The 21,313-nt window shown below is 35.4% G+C and overlaps 1 protein-coding gene across 3 annotated transcripts in view; it reads left to right on the top strand.

The window, feature by feature from the left end:
- Positions 1-3,012: 3,012 nt before the first annotated feature.
- phip (PHIP subunit of CUL4-Ring ligase complex) overlaps positions 3,013-21,313 on the top strand; it is a 52,064-nt gene continuing 33,763 nt past the window's right edge. For all 3 annotated transcript variants that reach the window (XM_077217925.1, XM_077217924.1, XM_077217926.1), the window contains exons 1-16: positions 3,013-3,382; positions 3,494-3,552; positions 3,637-3,666; positions 3,818-3,877; positions 6,329-6,479; positions 7,275-7,373; positions 7,723-7,883; positions 13,399-13,620; positions 14,395-14,495; positions 14,808-14,878; positions 15,980-16,080; positions 16,401-16,441; positions 18,850-18,948; positions 20,068-20,224; positions 20,310-20,444; positions 20,595-20,723. In XM_077217925.1, coding sequence (XP_077074040.1) covers positions 3,343-3,382; positions 3,494-3,552; positions 3,637-3,666; positions 3,818-3,877; positions 6,329-6,479; positions 7,275-7,373; positions 7,723-7,883; positions 13,399-13,620; positions 14,395-14,495; positions 14,808-14,878; positions 15,980-16,080; positions 16,401-16,441; positions 18,850-18,948; positions 20,068-20,224; positions 20,310-20,444; positions 20,595-20,723 — 1,656 coding nt within the window. In that variant the 5' untranslated portion in view covers positions 3,013-3,342. The remainder of the gene's footprint in view (positions 3,383-3,493; positions 3,553-3,636; positions 3,667-3,817; positions 3,878-6,328; positions 6,480-7,274; positions 7,374-7,722; positions 7,884-13,398; positions 13,621-14,394; positions 14,496-14,807; positions 14,879-15,979; positions 16,081-16,400; positions 16,442-18,849; positions 18,949-20,067; positions 20,225-20,309; positions 20,445-20,594; positions 20,724-21,313) is intronic.

Genomic DNA, 21,313 nt, shown 5'->3' with positions numbered 1-21,313 from the left:
ATGTAGAGCACTTCATGTTTTCCTCTTAGAAAGTCTAGAGAAAATCAAATGTCTTCTGACTTAATACAGCATATTATTGATTTATTTAAAGACTCTACTTTTAATTCCAACAATGCAATTTGTAGTTTTCTGAATAGGGAGTAAGTGATGAAAAATAAAGACAACACTGTACCATAGAGAGTTAACTTTGTGGAAAACTCTTGAGGTTCCAGGTTGTTTAGTCCAAAGCTACAAAAGCCTTTCAGTGTAGTTCTTTATACACAGACACATGTGACCCTAAACACACACAAACACACTCACTAAATACAACTGCTGATGTCAGAAAGTGAAAGGTCAGCAATGCCGTGGGGAGGCAGGAACGGAGAAGAGGAAATGAACGGACTGACAACTCTTGTTGGACTTGCCGTCTGTCTTTCTCTCAAGGTATAGCCAATAGATAAAAAGCCCCATAATAGTAATAAAAGGGTTAATGGTCTCACACAAGCAGCATGTTTTTGAAATGTAAAATGAAAGTGATTTTGCCCCCCACCCCCCAGTTATTTAGCATTGAAAATTAGTCCAAATGTGGTCTGATTAAAATTAAACAGGAAACTGATCACATTATAATTTTCTACATTACATAAGGTCAAATAAATGACATGAAAACTCTCATACAATTGAGTCTAAATTGTCACTAATTCTATATCAAAACTGGACAAAAATCTGGCCTTAATTATATGATTCGGTTTATAATACATGTGTTGTTGATGTATTATTATCAATATACATTATATATATCAAATACATACATTTTACCCATAATTCAGGAGTTGCATCCTTCACTTTTAATATTTTTATAAGGCCAATTGTATCCTTTTTTTTTTTTACTGATTATTATTAGAGGTTACTCTTTCAGAAATCTTTTTTAATTTTAAAGCTTTTGTCCGTAATTATTATTATGTGAAAGTATTACAATCTGGAAGGTTCAGATGAATGTAGAAAGATCTAAGGAGGCAAAAACTCCAACTGGATTAATTTACCCTTACAACCTTTGACCCATCTTTGGCCCCTGAACTCATCATCTGAAATGTTAGTCCTGACCTCCAGTGGTAAGAAGAAATACTGCATGCCACTGATCACAAAATAACAGTGTTCTTCCAATTTATTATCTTTAATCCAACATATTTTAAGAAGGTGTTTAAGATTTTTATTTTTAGTATTCTGAAAGAAAATTAGTCATTCTTTCAGTGAATGTTTGCTTTTTTCTGAACCTACTTATGAAGTTTTGAGCCTAATCAGCCACTTCACCAGATCACCGTTTCTCCAAAGTCTGATAAGTTGCATCAGTTTTGCTTATGTAGCCTCGAAGCCAAAGCTGCTATATTCATGTACTTTGCGGGTATTTGAATGCTTTTCTCCTCCACGTTTACTCTTAGTGTCAGTCGTTTAGCAAGTTTTACATCACTAAATGCAGTTAGGACTAACTGTTGAACTAGGGGTTTTCCTAGAAAGGGCACATAACAATTTACCTCATCTTTAAAAACAAATTCAAAGATTTTATCAAAGTCACCTTTTTAGCTCAGAGAAAAACAGAAAAGACAAACCTCAAACATTTTTGTTATGCCTCACGTTGACTTAAAACAAGAAACTGCAGTAAATGTATCTTTGTGGTTCTAATGGTAATGCCAATGTACACAGAAACACAAAAACACGTGGTTATTTTATTATAAGTCTATAGAACAACCCTACAAAAAAAAAAAAAAAAATTTAGATTGTTCAGACCATAAAGTAAACGGTAACACTTTAGTTTAGGGTCCACTTCTCACTATTAACTAGTTGCTGCATATTACAAGGATATTTGCTGTTTATCATTTGTTATGAAGCACCTAACAATGCCTTATTCTGCATGACCTTATTCTACATACCCAATACCTAAACGTAACAACTACCTTACTACCTTATTAATAAGCTGTAATTAAGTGTGTATAGAGGCAAAAGTCATAGTTAATTGGACACTAATCTAAAGTGTGACCAAGTAAAATAGTAAAACAAATAAGTAAACTAGTATAATAGTATACTCAAGCACTATTGTTGCAGAAGGTTAGAACTCAACAGGCATTTTTAATGTTGTATGACTGCCTCCTAAATCAGTTTACTTAATTTAAGGCCGTAGGATGAGGCTTCATAAAAACTTCAACTGGCTAATTTAAAGTCAACATTCTCACTCCTTATGCCATCAATTGCTTACCTTTCAAATAAAAACGAAAGAAGAAATATGTACAATACTTGTATGTAATGAGTACAATGTTATGGGCAGAAGTATATGAAAATATTTTGCCCAATTTAACTGTTTTACACAATCTTTAATAGACATGGGCTCAAAATCTGCATGCTGTTTTTTAAAAAATAGATATGTTAGAGTGACATAGATATATAAATAAAATCACCAATGTCCTATTTGTCTGGCGTTGCCATTAGTCACTGGATTCCTGTAACTCACAAGGTTTAATTCATTACATTCTCCCTGTTTACTACCCTTCCCCCATTTTACTGCCCGCTCGCTTTTGGGAAAGAAATGGAGGACTTCCCAATCCAAATCACAACCAAGAGAGGGGGTGGGTTCCTTGAAATAAGTCTGGTTTTATAATTGAAATTGATAGACTTTTATACACCTCACAACCACAAAAATACGGTGGTTATATTCTGGTGTTTGATTAGCTCTTTAATATACTGTTGTGGGAGAAACATGGTGTGAGATCCGAGCTTCGCTGCCCGCAGGGTCGACGACAGACCGAGGAAAAAGAGGCGCCATTAAAGCTCAGGGTCCGGGATTTAGCAAACAAATAACAGTAGCCCGAATAAATAGTTAAGTTTTTGCATAAAATGAGCCACCATTGCCTTCTTTTCCCCCTTCAGCGTTAGCATCAAAGCCTCCCTGACAGCACAGTCCTGCGCGTACGTACTAGACTCTACTCGTGTATTCCTGCGCAAAGGGGTTGTGCTTTACAGAGAGAGGAGGGGGGTGTGGAGCGTAAACTGAAACCCTAAATATTAACGAACATCCTTAAGGTGCATTAAACTGCATGTTTTAGAAACATCGTTTCTTGTCAATCCCAAACGCCCCGGTGCTCGGGGATTTTGTCCGCATCGATGCGTAGCACGTTGTGCCTACGAGGGGACTATTTTGCGCGAGCGCGGAAGGCTAGAGCGACGCACCGGATCTGCTTTCCGTGTGTGTTGGGTGAATGGAGGCGCAGCTCTTCCTGGTGAACAAACACTGACAACTATAGGGCAGCCTAGCTATACCCGCTTCCCAGAACGGCCACACACACCTTCTCCTTCACCCCCAAAACAACCCTAAACATGGCTGCTGAGCGTAAACACGTCGCGCAGTTGAAATCCGGTGAGTAAAAGGGATTGAGAAAGATGACGCTGGAGTCTTTTTATATACATATGCCTTTCCCACCACGTCCTTCTTGAAAGCTAATGTAGCTCATTCTCCCCCATCTCGCAGAACTGTACTTCCTAATAGCCCGATTTTTAGAAGCTGGACCTTGTCAGGACGCGGCAGAGGTGGGTGATTTTGTAAAATAGGATTGTAAACGACATGTCTGGAGAAGATTGAACGGTGATTTGCTATTTTTGTGCTTTTTTCAGACCTTGATACGGGAGGTTCAGGAGAAGGAGGTAAGCAGCGCGAGCCTTACTCGCGTCGCATCTCACTGCGCTGCACTTTAGGCTGCTAATTTAACGCAGATTTTATATTTATGGTTTAAAAACACAAACTTGACCCCTTAGAATTTACCTAAACCTATTTAACACCATTTTCCAATTACAGCTGTTACCCAAAAGGATTGACTGGACTGGCAAAGAACACCCAGGGAGTTACGAAAATTTGGTAAGGGATCCCTATAACAGAGAGAAAACTTTTTAGAGAGCAAAATAAGAAATTGAATTTCCCGCAATTTTAAATCAGGAAAAAACTTAACCCGAACACACGGGGAAAAACCAACCTCAGGGTTAGAAAGGACTGCCATCTGATGAACCCAGAACCTGGCCTGACCTCAGGGATGTGAGTTTGGACACAGAGGTGTGCACAAGGTGTAAATAGATGTTAAATTCAATGTAGAAATAAAGAGACGTCATGAATGTGCTGCTATAAGGGGAAGGGAGCGGAGGGAGGAGGGACCAGTGCGCAGAGACTGAAAGCGGGGCGGGATGGAGTCGCTCTGCTCCATCTAACACAACCATAGTCAGGGTAAAATACTCCTTTTACCTTAGTTTATTACACTTAAACTAAGCTTTTGGAGCAGGGGACATCAGAGCCGGAGACCTAGAGGATCTTAGGAGGGTAATGGGACTTTTAAGTTGCCCGGACAATGCTTATTTGTTTTCGGAGGAAATTCTTTTTGAACAGTGCTGTGAGACTTGAGGCCGATAATACAAATGAGAGGTACATCGAAATAAGTACGTATTGATTAATTTTTTATTAATTACGATATTTAGAAAGGTAAATAAATTATTAATCGGACTATTTGCATTTTTCAGTTGCTCGCTATTCCACGTATGAGTATCACTCGGGAAGACTATTTGATTCCGCATTCGAAGTGAGAGATGCAGAAATATCTTGATTTTAAAACTTAGTGTGTTTTGATCCAGCCCCTGTGATGGCCACCCCCCACTATATATCCGTTGCGTAACTAATAGACTCAACAGTCTGGTTAATCATACAGGCTGTTACTGTTGTATCTCTGTCGTCTATTGTACACGGTGAAATTCACACACATTGTAGCGATAATCTGTTATATTGTATTCGCGATTGTCTCGCGGATGATCTCGCGCGCCGTACGCCACTAGATCCCCGTCTTATATTGAGTGAATGCGTGTGTGTTTGCGTTTGTGTGTGATCGTTCGTGGATGATTTCACCACCGTGTGTGAAGATGTTAAAGCCCGTGCCTGCAGATTGTGTGTAGGAATAACGGACACGACGCTTCACCGCCTGATGTTGGCGCTGTCAATTAGCCTACATTTTTTTCTTCTTCAGGTTTCGAGTCTCTCGATCAACATGTTAATGAGCTATGCAATCTGCATTAATTATCATTATTCATAAGTTTAATTAAATAATGATGATAATAACAACAACAACATTGCATTAAAATTGTATTTATTTAGGCTAATAAATTATATTTTCATATTTATTAAATAAATACACGTATTTTTAAATAAAATGTTCATTCAAATAATTTTAGTAATAATTGACATTTTATTACAGATTTTTTCTAAAGTGTTTATTAATGTCATAATTAAAATGTTTGTTAATTAATATTTTATGCGCAAAATAATTTACATGTAATGTAATAATAGTAATTAGGGATAATTAATTAACAACTGTAAGCTATGTTTAGATGATACCATTGTTAAATACTGATTTTAATTTTATAATTAATGGTTTTAATTCATATACCCTGATTCACTCACTGTTAAACATCGCCTTATTTATAATCATTAGCTAAGCGGTGTGTGCGCGCGCGTTTTTGTGTGCATGTGTGGCTAGATGTGAAGTGTGTGTGTGTGTGTGTGTGTGTGTGTGTGTGTGTGTGTGTGTGTGTGTGTGTGTGTGTGTGTCGACCAATAGGATGACGCTAAATGCAATTAAAGGCACATTAATTATGGCCTGCAGTTGGAAGCGGGATCTGCTGAACAGGCTTGATAAAAGATGCCCGTACTGACGCGGTGCGCAGGGGAACGCACGTTTTACACTGTAGATTAGATTCATCTCTAGGGAGAATATGCACAGATAAGAAAAAGCTTTGCAAAAATGTATTGGTTTGAAATGAAGTGTCGTCTATTATCCTCTAAAGGTTTTAATTATGCTATTATGTGGACGTTTTTTCTGCGTACATTGACAGTGTCTGTTAAATGGCTGTATTTAAATATATCGTTTTTATTATTTTTTATTATTATTTTTAGTAGTCGTTTATTATATGAAATTATTTCATGGTGATACTGATCATTTTTGATTAGAGCCTTCTCATTACATCCTTTGATAAAATGTTGTACTACAACATTCAAATTTAATGATTTAATTATATAATTGTAATTATATTTTAAAAGGTATTTATGTATAGTAGTGTTAAGACTGTAAATTATTTGCCAGGTTGCAACATTTTTGCATTTATATTTGCACAAAACATGTTTGCTTTTTTAATTTCTACTTTTTTTGTTTAAATCTACTTTCTATGCATGCACTATTGCAACACAATAATTGAACGTATTGAAGATTATGAAACAATACAGTTAGGTGTATTAAACAGATCCATTTTCCCTAATACATGTTTGTGATTGTAGGTGAAATTGTACAGGCACGTTTCTTCAGATCACCTGTTGCGGTTGTGTGAGCGAGTTAGCCCTCTTTTAGAGAGGGAAGTGCCAGCCAGCGTACCTGGAGTCAACTCACTGCTGGGAGCCGGACGACAGTCAGTGCTACGTACAAACAAGAGTGAGTCTTTCTGTTTGAAGATTGAATATATTCATCATCCATTTTTATAATAAGCAAATCAACCAGTTAACGGCCAAGTTAAGCATAAAAGCAATAGATTTTTGTATTTATTTTTTACTTACCCCATAACTGTAATGCAACATAAGATCAGATGTGTATTTTGAGCGCTACTGTTTTTTGAATTAAAAAGTTTAAGATGGGGAAACACTTTCAAATCTAGAAGATTCATTATAAAGGATTTAACTAGAAATCTTTTTAATATTTACAAATGGCATCTCACTATTGCATCCGATGTGTAAGTATGCAAAAGAAAGAAAAATGATAATTGATCAATAGTAGTGGAATTTTCCTCCGTAATGCTGCCTTCGAAATAAAATAGATTTCATAGCAATTAACTTCGGTTACACTTTATTTTAATGTATCTCTGTTACAGTGTAATTATACATTTACGTTTTGAGTAATTTTAATTAACTCCATGTACTTACTATAGGGTTAGGGTAGGATCAGGGTTTGGTTTAGGGTTTTTTGCATGAAAATATGGATCATTTATACTACTTAAGTAAATACGTGTAACAAGGAAGGACACATTAAAATAAAGTGTTACCAAAACTTTCTATAACATTATCAAGAATACTGCTAGTGCCCTTCCAAGAAATAAAACAAAAATGTATAATACATTTTGTTTTGCAGTGGATATCTGTGTTTTACATCAATCCCAGGTTGTGTATGTGTGCCTAGGGATTCAATCACTTCTACTGTGTATATTTAATGACAGTCCCATGTGTTTGTTGGCAGGTTGTAAGCACGTGGTATGGAAGGGGTCGGCCCTCGCAGCCCTGCACTGTGGCAGGCCACCGGAGCCGCCAGTCATCTATGGAAGCCCGCCCAATATTGGTAAGTCCCCTCCTATTGGTTGCTATGTTAATAAATACCAGTGGAAGAAACAACATTCATCCAAATCCTTAGACTTTTCTTAAAACTGTTTTGCATTGATTTGATGGTTAATATATATATATATATATATATATATATATATATATATATATATATATATTTTTTTTTTTTTTTTTTTTAATAAAGCGTTTGGTACATATGTGTTTTAGAAATTTAGAAAAATGTGGACCATACATTAAAAATAGTTTTTGTTTGTAAATGAAATGATTATAAGAATTAGCTTAGGATGCTGTAAATATAGTGTATTTGCTCTCATGTTGCTTTGCTGGATATGTCTTGTGTGCTATAGTGGAAACAGTGTACAGTCGGAGGCTGAATGGCTCATATCGGTTGGGTCAGCTGGTCCCTACAGCTGTTTACCAACATATGAAGATGCACAAGAGAATTCTGGGCCACCTTTCATCTGTGTACTGTGTCACCTTCGACCGCACCGGTCGCTGCATCTTCACAGTAAGACATCTGGTTTTATTACATTTTTTTTTGTTGAATGTGCTTATCTTTTTTTGAAATATAATGAGTATGAAAAATATTTTTAAATTTACGAATTAATTATAAAACTGAATTGTGCAGGTTTTTAGAGCACTGTATGTTTCTGAAAAGTATTTATGAACATTTGTGTTGTGTGCCCTCCCTTGGCTTCTTTTTGAGTATAGTATTCTGGAGTGTATTACATCAGGTTATGGAATTTTAATTTGTTCGTTATGTTCTTGTGCTGTCAGACTGTGTGTGTGTGTGTGTGTGTGTGTGTGTGTGTGTGTGTGTGTGTGTGTGTGTGTGTGTGTGTGTGTGTGTGTGTGTGTGTGTGCTCGCATGTTTATCTGGGAATGCATTTGAATGGTTCGACCACAGGGAAAAGATGCTATATTAATTTATTGTTCAGTTTTATTTATTGTGAGTGTTAATTGGATTGATTTAAGATTTGACTTCAATATTAGCTTTTCAAAAAATATTTCAATTTTTTGTTTGAAAACACTATTAAATATTATGTTTTTATTTATACTGGAGTCTCAAGGACACCTGGGGTGAAAAACAGGTAATTTGACAGTTGTGATATCCAGGTCTAGATTTGATTGAATTAATATTATTTTTTCTAGTTATGCTCAGCTAATATTTTATTTATTGACTAGAAGTTGCTCTATATTTGATATAGAATCTCTATAAACTTGTATATATATATTTAAAATTCTTACAAATTACCAGTGATCACAAATGACTAGGAAAGAAATAAAAATATGTGGGAACCTTGTTTACTTTATAGAGTGTGAGGAGGGCATATATCCCAAAATGTAAATGTGCATTTACACTCTTCACTTATAAGTACCATGACCAGGATGCTTTTGCTTTTCTAGCATATTTAATATTCAGTATTTTTAATATTTAAATAAATTCAGAAATATTCATGTATTCTACATAAATTAAGTAAATTGATTAAGCAGTCAGAACATACAAATGCTGACAAGTACAATGTAGCAGAATCAAACTACTTAGTAGTGAAGCCTTTGTGGCTTTAATTAGACTGTATGCCTCATTAAACTGTATACATACAACTGTATGCCTTCCCATTGTGGAATTTAAAGGGTTGTCACTAAACTTTTTAGGGTGCTGTTAAAGTGTCATATAATAAAACAATTTAGGTCAAGAGTTTTAACATTGCAAAATCCCCCAATGAGCATAATGGTCTCAAATGACCTATTGAATGGAGGGATCTGGTCGCTGTTTGGTCCAGATGTCTGAGTGGGTTTGAGGTTCTGAAAGCAGCTGTGGTTTTATGAGTTGAGCAGGGACTTGCCTGTAAGAGGGTTATACATGTTAACACTGTATGTAGTTACAGTGGTTCAAAAGAACTGTTCTGTAGGACCATTAAAGGGGCTATTGACTAAACTTGTGCTTATTCTACATGGCAGGATGCTTTGGATAAAAGCATAAATGAATACGTAAATGTGGCTCTATCGATTTCTGGCCTGTTTTGATGTGTCTGAGTAATTCATCATGTACAGAAAGTGTTTTCTATGCGTTGTGATTTAAAGGGTTTGGGACCAAAAAAATTTTGAATTCAGTTTTTAATTACAGCTCTTTTATCAGCATAACAATTTGAGTGAAAATTTAGTGTTTGGTTTGTCTTCTTTTTTTTTTTTTACTTTATTGACAGCAGCACTTAAGATACATGAACTCCACACGTCTGTGTCAAACATGATGATCATGTTCTCTCTTGCATGATTTTAGGGATGATCCGAAGAGCGTCTTGTAGAAGCAAGGACATCTGAATGTCTGTCTGTACCAAAATTCACATGATCAGCGTAACAATTTGCTTAGTTTGATTAGTGACCTAGAAATAGCAAAGAATATTTCATGTTCATATTACGTCATAATGTGTACATAATTTGTTTGACATTTTTGAGACTTTATTTACAGGTTTAAATAAAAAAATACAGATTTGGGTAACACTTTATTTTAATGTGTCCTTGTTACACGTTACATGTATTTACTAAATTAGGCATAATTACATGCAACAAACCCTAATCCTACCCTAACCCTATAGAAAGTACATGTAGTTAATTACTATTACTCAGTAATTAAATGTATAATTACACTGTAACAGGAACACATTAAAATAGAGTGTAACCCAGATTTGTATTGTGGTCTTTTTGGTGCATCTGTACACTACCGTTAAAAATTTTGGAGTCAGTAAGAAAAAACAAAAAACTTGTTAAGCAAGGATGCAATATGATCAAAAGTGACAGTAAAGACATTAATAATATTGCAATTTTTTTTTCTCTTTTGATATTTCTAATCAAGTTACCAAAAATATTGTTGTTGTTATAATTATTGCACTATTATACATTAATTTAGTGTTAAGTGTTACAAAGCGTAGTGTTTCTTTGCAAAGTGACGTCTGACAGCGTAATACATCGTTTTTAGTTGTTTTTGCGGATCCGTGTGAATAGGGATCGTTTTGACCATGATGTAGTCTGGTCTGTTCGTGGAAAATGCAAAGGAAGTACTTTTCCGTTTTTAGTACATTGTTCATCATTGTCATGTAAACGTACCCTTAGAATGATTTCTGAAGTAATGACTGCTTAAAATTCAGGTTTGCTTTACCCTCTAAAATATTAAAAATAGAAAAGCTATTTTACATTTTAAAAATATTTCAGAATATTACATTTAAATTTTTTTTTTTTTAAATCTGAAAAATGCTGCCTTGCTATAAGAATAAGAGACTTCTTTCAAAAACATTAAAAAAAAAAAAACGTACTGACCCTAAACTTTCAAACAGTAGTGTACTTAATAAACCTGACTCGGGCTCTATGGCCCTTTGTTGAATTTTCATTGAGTGGTTCTATTCTTTTGTTCAATGTTGTGCTTCACTGGAAACTCTGTCTTAATTTCCTAGTGACTAAAAGGGTATTTTTAGACAGTGAGCCTTCTGCGCTCACAGGGACAGATAATGTTTTGACTCTGGGATAAGTGTAGAGTTCAAAGGTCATTTGCATATTCCATCTGGGCAAACACACTGTTGGTCTGTGACATCATCATCATGCCCACAAACTTGTTAAAGGTTCTATGTGTGTGTGAGTGGACGTGTTTTGATTCGGGCATTTCTCTGACATTATCTCACTTTCAGCCTGTGGCATGAGCGTTTGTTAACATTTGTCAGCGCTCTGGTTTTAAGCGGCCTGTAGGATCGTGCTTGTGTGTGTTTTGCTGATGTGTGTTTTTGAGTGTTCACTCTTGGGTTCCATTTTACTCTGCAAGTTTTTAATGCTCCAAAAATGGCTGAACAGCAAGGATTACTCCCCCTCTTTCTGCCTCTCCCTTACTTTTCCCTCTATCTTTCTCTCCTACTCCTGTTCTCTTTGTCTTTTCCTCTTTCGATCTTGGTCTCTCAGTGTATTTCCTCCTCTTTTTTTCTTTCTATAGCCTAGGTCTTTTTCTCCCGGCGTAGGGGGGGGGGGGCCAGTTTGTGCGCGCATGTTGAAAAAAGTGTTTCTTTTGTGGATTTGGCTACGAGCCACGAATAAAATCATCTCTTTCATATTCCTGAGCCATTAGCCAGTGTGTCATTGGCATTCCATCTGTGTTTAACAGATCTTCGGGAATGTTCTTCTCTGTGTGAGGCTTGGGGATCATTTTTCTTTGCTCAATTCGATACGCATTTGTGGCCTGCATATTAACTGTTGTTATCACAGTTAATTCTAGTGTTTCAGGAAACAACAGTCATATTTTCATGTTGTTAAATTTGAGATTACTAAATGAGGAGGTAAATGGCAAGCTGATTATCTGAGGGGGAAAAAAGCATATTTCAATCAAGCTGTGATTGAAAGACTGCTGTAGGTAGCACTTGCTTTTTATGATCCTCTGCCTGTTGTCATGGAAATGCAATGCCACAGGGCTGCATTTTTAGGTTAAAAGCATGTTTGATTCACCTTGCAATAAAATCACATTGGACGTGTTATTAGTAAAGAATATTAACATTTGTGTTGGAAGACGTTTATAATGTTTCTGCAGGAAGCATTGAGATGATGTAGCTTCCTGCAGAAACATTATAAATGTCTTCTACTCAAATGTCTTCTATACCATTCAAAAGTTTGAGGTCAAAAATATTTGTAATGCTTTTAAAAGAAGTCTCTTATGCTCATCAAGGCTGAATTTGTTTAATCAAAAATACAGTAAAAACAGTAATATTGTAAAATTGAATTAACGTTTTTTTTGTTTATTTGAATATATTTTAAAATGTGGTTTATTCCTGTGATGGGAAGGGTATCTGACGTAAAACCTGTGCCAAATCATGTGTGTGTGAGAAGCGGACCCTGCAAATGAGTGGGAATAATGCTAAGAGAGAGAGTGAGAGTGAGAGAGAGAGAGAGAGAGAGAGAGAGAGAGAGAGAGAGAGAGAGAGAGAGAGAGAGAGAGAGAGATTATTCCTGTGATGCAAAGCTGAATTTTCAACATCATTACTCCAGTCTTCAGTGTCACATGATCCTTCAGAAATCATTCTAATGTTGATTTGGTGCTCGAGAAACATTTATTATTACCACTGTTGAAAACAGTGGTGCAACTTATTATTATTTTGGAAAGCATAAGACAGTTTTTCTTTCAGGATTTTTTGATGAAGAGGAATATTGAAGAGCAGCGTTTATTTGAAAAAAAAAAAAGTAATCTTTTCATTTTTGATCAATTTAATTCAGCCTTTCTGAATAAAAGTATCAATTTCTTAAAAAAATTATTTTACTGACCGCAAACTTGTCCCACTATATACTGCACAATTAATAAATATTCTGGATTGATCAGAAAGAAAGAAAAAACATTTATTTTTAAAACAACAATCAATTGTTTTTGTTTTAAACTTTTTTAAACAAAAAGCATAAACAGTATTAGATATGTTTCGTTAGCTCTTTTAAGACATCCACAGGACCAGGCTATTGTAGAAATCTAAATATATCTAAAGTATGAAAAGAAAGTTATTTATTTGTAATATTATGCACTGATGAATTGTTCTCAATAAGATAGGAACATGTATTAAAGTAATTAAGTAAATAAAGAGTCCATTTTGATTTCATGTTGACTTTGAGCTAGGTAAGTTTCCAAAGTGGTTTTAGATACATAAAACAATGGGTTGTTTTAGGGTGACATAAACTTTGTTTTTGGTTATTGTTACTCACTCTTAGATAATTTGCTTCTCTTGGCACGGACCAATCTTGTTATCTGAGCCTATTTAATTGTATTAAGTGCATTTTAAATGCCTCGATACTTCCATCTTTAGATGTGGGCATTAGTTTAGCTTCAGACAATTGGCTGAAATCTCGGCATGAGTTAATTCATTTGCAAAAAACTTGACTAAATTCTTGTGGATTTTATTTGGCAGCCCAGAGACCAAACTTTCTGATGAGAACTTTGGAATGAGGACTCATTCTGACGTACGACTTTAGCAGGGTCTGAGGGGTTACGATTTGTGGTGTTTCCTCAGGGTTCAGACGACTGTTTGGTGAAGATCTGGGCGACGGATAACGGGCGTTTGCTGGCGACACTGAGAGGTCATGCGGCAGAGATTTCAGACATGGCTGTGAATTATGAGAACACCCTGCTGGCAGCCGGCAGCTGTGATAAAATGATCAGAGTGTGGTGCCTGCAGACCTGCGCCCCGCTGGCGGTACTGGAGGGCCACGCTGCATCCATCACGTCGTTACAGGTGTGCAACACATTTACATACAAATGGTAACAGGCACACGGATATATACATGAGAAATTCACCAGTATAAAGAATTATTTCAGATTTAACTGTGATTTTTTCCTACAATAAAATAGCCTATTTAGATTTTTACTGTGTAATCAATTTTTAGTCTAGATCCTCTTGTGTGGTAATACACTAAATTACTGTAAAAGACACCATATTGAACACCATTGTAGGATAATAGTGTAAATAGTCTCCATTATGGTAATTCATAGTCCCTTTGGCTGGAAAATTGGACCTTTAAATTAATTTTCTCCCAGCCGATGTCACAGAATACAATTGGATGTACAGTACATGGGGAAAATACACTAAGCATTATGACTGATTATTCTATGTTATGGTGCAAACATATATTTATTATAAACAATTAACCTTAATAGGGCCCTGTTTGAAATGTGGAACACTGTGGTAAGAAGGTGAACTCAACTGTTCATTTATTTGAACAGTAAAAGCAGTATTATTGAGAAATATTAATATAATTTTTGGTTTTTAATATAGTTTTTATATACCGGTGTGAAAATTTCTGCATCCAAGGTGTGCATCCTTGCTGAATAAAAGTATTAATTTCTTAAAAACAAAACATTACTGTCCTGAAACATTTGAACGGTATACATTAAATTGACAAATATATGTTTTGCAGTGTATAGTATAGTCATGCACAATTGCACGCCCACTCATAGAGACCATGTTCAATGTGTTGCAAACCTGTTTCAGCTGTTTGTGTGTGTGTAGTTTTCTCCTCTGTGCAGTGGCAATAAGAGGTTCCTGTCCTCCACTGGAGCTGACGGCACCATCTGTTTCTGGCAGTGGGACGCACGCACACTCAAATTTGGGTGAGTTTCCTTGATTCTTGCACACATCTGTGGGGTTTTAATATTTGGAATGTTTTCTTTGCCGCGTAGAGTAAGCATTTGAATCTATTTTTGTTTAGTTGAATTAATATTAAGGAGAAATATGTATTATATGTCTTATTTTTCAGTGCTAAAACTTTCTCTCAACCCAGCTTAATGTGCTGAGACTTTTCATTTTTCAATCATTGTTTTTGCAAATCCATTTGGTACAAAAATTACACTCTTAACCTTTAATAAGACCACTAAGAGCTATATTCTGGCACACTTTTCTGTGTGTTTTGTATGTTTGTGCAGGCAGCGACCCAGCAAATTCATTGAGCGGCCCAGACCAGGCGTGCAGATGATCTGTTCCTCTTTTAGTGCAGGTAGGCCACAAGTGTCAAAGCTCGTTTCTCACCTCTATCTGCTCCCATTTTATTAGATATCATTCTCAGCCTCTCCCATCGGGAACCCATATGACAAAATGCTTTTGTTCTAACACTGAACTTGTAGTAAAACTTGATGTGTACAGAAATGGGACACTTATTTGTTTTAGGGTCTTTTTGGAGTTTATAGACACTGATTAATGAGATCTGCCAGTTTGCTTAATTGCTTTACCATATGACATGATACAGTTGTGATCTTTTATATTACATAAAATAGAAAATGGAATATAATGTATGAATATTGATTAGGGCTGTTCATGAAATCCACAGTCCTGTGTGAACAGCCCTTAAATCTTTATTGGACAGATTGACAAATTTGATTAAATGCATTGCTCCGGACAGTAGGCCAGTGATAGGATTAATTTCAATAATACTGAAATAAAACAAACAAGATTAACTTCTAAGTCGCTTTTTTAGTGTTTTTGTTTGCCATTATTACCTTAATTTGTGGGCCTTTCTAATCAAATATTTATATATATGATTAATTGCAGTTGATTTGATTATTTCACCTGTAAACCATGTAATTTAACTGCAAATTGTAGTCGATTGACAGCCATAATATTTAAGACTCATGCCCATGATTATATGAATGTGTGTGCTTACATAGAAATGTGATATTAAGTGACTATTCCCATGTTTTTATTGTTCTGAAAGCTGATAGCAGATTATAGAGTGACGGCGGATGGGTTTAGCTTAAACAATTTTCTGCAAAGTGAGGCTATAAATATCCTGTTGTCAGACAGATATCACAGACTTTTTAAAAAGAGTGTTAAGCGCTGCAGGAGCTCTTTAAATACACATTCTAGTTCTTTCCTCTACATTTCTTTGGTATTACACGGGCTGAATTTGTTCAAGCTGTTTGAGTTTCTTGTTCATTAACACCATATTGTGGTTATTGCTTATATTTGAGAGATTGCGCCTGTATGAAAATTATGACAAAGCTTTTGTTAATGATGTATTTTTGTGTGGTTTTTATGCACAATGCTGCTATTGATTATGATGTAATTTATGTAAGGCAAGTGATTTTTAATGGTATTTCAGGTGGGATGTTCCTCGCAACAGGCAGCACTGATCACATCATTAGGGTTTATTACTTTGGAGGTGGACAACCAGAGAAGATATCTGAGCTGGAGTCTCACACTGTATGTAATGCGTTTGTTTGCATTTTGTGACTATTTACACCCTAATAAACAAAAAATGCAATTTAGATGTCAAAAAAGTAAGAGGTAGAGCATGCATATTTATTTAGTTATTTAGCACAAATTAAATGAAAAGTTTGAGTCAGGTTTGTGCCCTTTTCTAACACCCTGTCTCTGTTACAAAATAGGTAAAACGCTCCGATATTATAAAAATGCAAATACTAAATGATTAATATTAAACTATTTTGTAAGTAAGTATGTAATATAATATATGTTTTGAGGTTCTCCTCATGTTTTTTAATGACTTTGTATTTTTCCTTTAGGATAAAGTCGACAGCATCCAGTTCTCCCATAGTGGAGATAGGTAAGCAACACTGGCTCCATTTATCTGTGTACATGTGTGAATGTGAGAGAGTGTGTGTTTGCATGGCAGGTTTGTTGGATTAATGGAACATGGGGGTTCTTATAATTATGAGCTGATGTTGTCAGCAGAAAAAATACCTTTGTTCCCATATACATCATACAAGAATTCAGGTGCATGAAATGTTTTTCTACCTAAACAGTAGGCATATGACAGTTACCCACACACACCAGTTCTCTGCAAGCTCTTTTATGTTCCTCACACACTTTAATTTAATGAGCAAATGTTTTTGCATTGGGGGAGCAAGAGAAATAGAGAGTGTGACAGGAGAAGAGGGAGAAAACGAGGAGAGAGTGAAGGAGAATAAGATGGAGAGGTCTGTAACAGGTCTCTAAGGAATTAAAAAGATGGATGTTCACATGAACAGATTCTTTTCACTGGAGGATACAGCATCCAGTGTTACATGTATAAGGAGGGAGGAAATGTCACTAATCAATAGAACTGCAGAAGAGTATACTGTCAAAAAGATATTCATGCCACAAATGAGTAGACTGTGTGTGCATTGTGTTACTGTGTGCAGTCTTATTTAATGGAGTAACACTCTTGAGTAATACACTCTATCTTTATGCAACCTTTATATGGTCATGTCATAGACACTCTCCCTACCTTGTGGTGTAATGCAATTTTTGACTTTATAATTCACAATAATGCTATGCTACTGCTTTGTAGACTGCAAAAAATATTTTCTAATTTTCATTTCGTTATTTTCAGCACATATTTAAACGTCCCGAGATAAATTTACTTGAGAATCAACATTGCATAAGATATTAAGATTTCAGAAAATAGATCTTAAATCTAGAATCTGTTCAAATTTTTTTTACATTTGTTAGCCCATTGACAAATTGTTTTTAATCTATGAAAATTCTATGAAACTCTTAACAAATTGTGAGGATAATACAAAAAAAAGCCATAGTGGTTAGAAAAATGTGTTAATTTGAGATTTAAGAAAGAGATAATACATGGCTAGCTGTGTATTTTTAATTTTTGAAAATCAAAAAATCTAAATCAACGTTGATGCAAAGAAACCACCCAACACATAGCGGAGGATGGTTGTTTGATGCATAGCTAGCCATGGATTACCCCACTTATACCATGGTCATTTGCCAGCATTGACAAGTTAAAGCTCTTTAAGTTAAAGAGAGAGAGATGTGCATGTGAATTACCTGCGTCTGTGAAGCATCTAGTTTATTTACTTCAAAAACAGTGACGTTACAACCTCCATGCTGAGTAATATAATGTAGCAAATCAGTAGCAAAGATAATTTATTAATAAAAGTCACGGGGCAGCATTGACTACAAATTTCTGTGCTTCTGTTTGTGTGCGCACAGCACGATCTCCGATCTGTGTGCGAGTGGCGTGTGTGTGTGTGTGTGTGTGTGTGTGTGTGTGTGTGTGTGTGTGTGTTTCAATGAAAGCAGCGCATTAATATAGAACAGTGATTAAACGGTTATATTGCACACCTACTAGCCAATCAAGTATTCAGACAGTCCATGGTATAATTCAGGATATATTCTCTAAAAAAAACATAATGTATTATCATACTTTGCCTTATCAAATTGTTTTAGGTATTGTTACTGTAAAATGAGACTGTTTAAGAAAATGTGATTACTGTTTAAGAAAATTATGTTTTGCTGTGTAATGCACATATAGCACACATCAATAAACCTCACTGTTTTATAGAGCAATACACATATGCATACAGAAAATGTATGTTAATGTAAATGCACATTTAATACTATGTAATTTCACTACTTTTACTCATTTTATATGCAAAACCTGTTTGCATAGAAGTCTTAAAGGCACAGTAGCAAAATATGATCCTTTTTTTATCTCTGGGAAAATAAACTAATAAAAATCGTGACCTTAACACATCACTGCATTATAGAGTAATACATAGTCAATAATAGAAGAGCCAAATTCAGTGCACATTAAACAAAAACCCCTTAATTAAAACCTATTATAAACACTTATGCTCAAGGAATGGCAAGACAAATGGGATCAGTGTTTTAGAAATAAACTTCACAAAATCAATCCTGTGATTGGTGAAAAGCACTGGGACCATATTAACTACACTCGCTGTTGCATAGGCCACTCCAGACTAACCCATACGTTTTCTCATTTTACTTTCAGTTTCAACTCATTTTCCTTCTAAATAAATTTAAAATGGTAGAAAAAGTGAAAATGAATTTGCAAGTTGTACAACTTTGATTTTACTAAATGCTTTAAGCATTTTAGTAGATTAAAAGTTCATTACAGTATGCCTCATTCTGAAGCTTCATGAAAAGGAATGAATATGTATTCTTTTAGATGAGGTTTTCGAACATAAATCTAAATCCATAAATTGTGTGTAGGTTTGTGAGTGGCAGTAGAGATGGCACAGCACGGATATGGCAGCTGCAGCAGCAAGACTGGCGGAGCATTCTCCTGGACATGGCCACTAAATTACCTGGGTATGATAAACATTAATCACTGTTTAAAAGTATGGCTCAATTAACTGTGCATTAATGTTACATTTTGTTTGCTAAACAATTGATCGTTAGCAACATAATTACTTGGGAGTGCCGCAAGGTCAATTGATTCTGAAAACACAGCAGTGACTGAGATACAACTCTAAGGCCGTGTGTCCACAAAATTCAGCCGGCTAAAAACGCTAGACGCTCTGCTGAAAACGCCTAGCTGTGGGCGCTTGAGAGCGTTTTGGCAGCGCAGCGTTTTTTCAGTTGAGACGATTCGTTGCTATGATACATAATATCCGCAGCACAGTTTACTTGTAACTGATTTCGTAGATAATTTGTTTCATACTAAAAAGTTATTTTTCATCCATTTTGTTCGGTTAGCTCTGCTGGTTGACGTCGTTGTACAGAAAGAATGTTGTGACAGTTGGTCGGTGTGATATTTGTCCCGCCCCTCCTCCCCTGTGATTGGACGGCTGTGTAAAAAGTGACAGTGATGAGAGCAGCGTTTTACCCAAAGTTGTACTTTGTTCAACTCTCGGCGACCAGTAAAAAACGCCGGGCGCTCAGCGCTTGAGTGTAAAATACACGCTCAGCGCCTCGTCACGCTCATGGCGTTAAAAAAAACGCGGCGCTCCCATTGAAAACAATTGGAATTATACGCCAGCTGCGTGAAAAAACTCTTTGGTGGACACACGGCCTAAAGACAATTATAGAATAAACATCCAACTCCACCAATAGATTCATTTTTAATCTAGAAAACCTTAACTTAATAAAACAATAAGCAAACAAATGACATTGGATTGTTTTTGGATGCTCTTTTCTCCATCATTTACTGATAAAGATTTGCATGTTAACTTGTTAATTTTTGCAGCTTTTGTCAAATTACCGTAAATTTTTTATATATATAAAAAAACTACAACTTTCCGCTTAATTCCAGCTCTAAATTACATTTGGAATACCAGAATTTAAATTTATTTTTTAGAATTTCAATTTAACAAAATTCATATTAAATTTCAATTTAACATTTTATTCAAATTGTTATGCTGTTAATATCATTTGTATAAATTTTTTAGAAATTAGAAAATGAAAACATTTGTTTTCTGTCTTTTTTAGCAAGTACAACCCTCCACCTTTAGAGGACAAAGTTACAAAACTGAAGGTGACTATGGTGGCCTGGGATTGCAATGACAACACAGTCATCACCGCTGCGAACAACTTGACATTGAAAGTGTGGAACTCTTACACGGGGAACCTTATTCATGTGTTGATGGTAAGAGTGTGAAGATCTCTCCGGAATGATGGTAAGGAGACAATATTTGATGAATCATGTTGTCATCATAGCCCTTCACCCACAGGGCCACGAGGATGAGGTGTTTGTGTTGGAGCCACATCCATTTGATTCAAGAGTGCTTTTCTCTGCTGGTCACGACGGGAACGCCATTGTCTGGGATCTGGCAAGAGGAGTCAAAATACGCTCTTACTTCAACATGGTAAACCAGCCACCTACTCTCCCATTTCTTTTATCAGAAATGGAAGGATCCTATCCTTGACCTAAGTAAATATGCAAATCTATTGATTTATTGGTGTTTATTGTGTCTCACAGACTGTGTTTCTCTACTTTGATGTGTGACTGTGTGTAGATCGAGGGTCAGGGCCACGGTGCAGTCTTTGACTGTAAGTGTTCTCCAGACGGGCAGCACTTTGCTTGCACTGACTCTCACGGTCACCTGCTTATCTTCGGCTTTGGCTCTAGCAGCAGATACGACAAGGTACTGAAAGCCTATGTATGTCTCTGACACTATGCTCAGAATAAAATAAATATAGATTGAATAGTATCCAACATTGTTGTCACATGACTTCATCACGTTGCTTTTTTAATTCAGTCTGTGATTTAATTTTAATTCTAGTTTTAGTAATTTTTTTATGAATTTGACTTTTCCGTTGAGATTTTTTTTAAATATATATTTATATCTAGCTTTAGAATCATTTCAGTTTTAGTAATTTTAGTAATTAAACTTATTAAAGTTAGTTTTCAAGGCAACACTTCTAATTTTATGTTTTGTTTATTTTTTTCCCATCTAATATTTTTTTCCAGCTTTATTTCAAATAAATAGTGTATATGGTGTATACTGTAAAAATGTGGAATGCACCAATATTAATATTTGTCTAAAAAAACACAAACATTTATTTAGTTTTAAATGCTACAAGTAAATTTTATACAACATTATAATGTAAAGTATAAAAATGGATATTCAGATTATAAAAAAAGATTATATTTAACAGTGTGTTGTTAAATTATTGGTTTTAAAGATTAACTTTAAGTGAGTGTTAGATGACAGGAATGGTAATCTAAATGTAA

Source organism: Siphateles boraxobius, unplaced genomic scaffold (assembly GCF_051911475.1).
Source record: "Siphateles boraxobius isolate OS27281-9 unplaced genomic scaffold, OSU_SipBor_1 77, whole genome shotgun sequence".
Lineage (NCBI taxonomy): Eukaryota > Metazoa > Chordata > Actinopteri > Cypriniformes > Leuciscidae > Siphateles > Siphateles boraxobius.
Note: the sequence above shows the minus strand (reverse complement) of the source record. Positions and strands in the feature narration are given on the sequence as shown.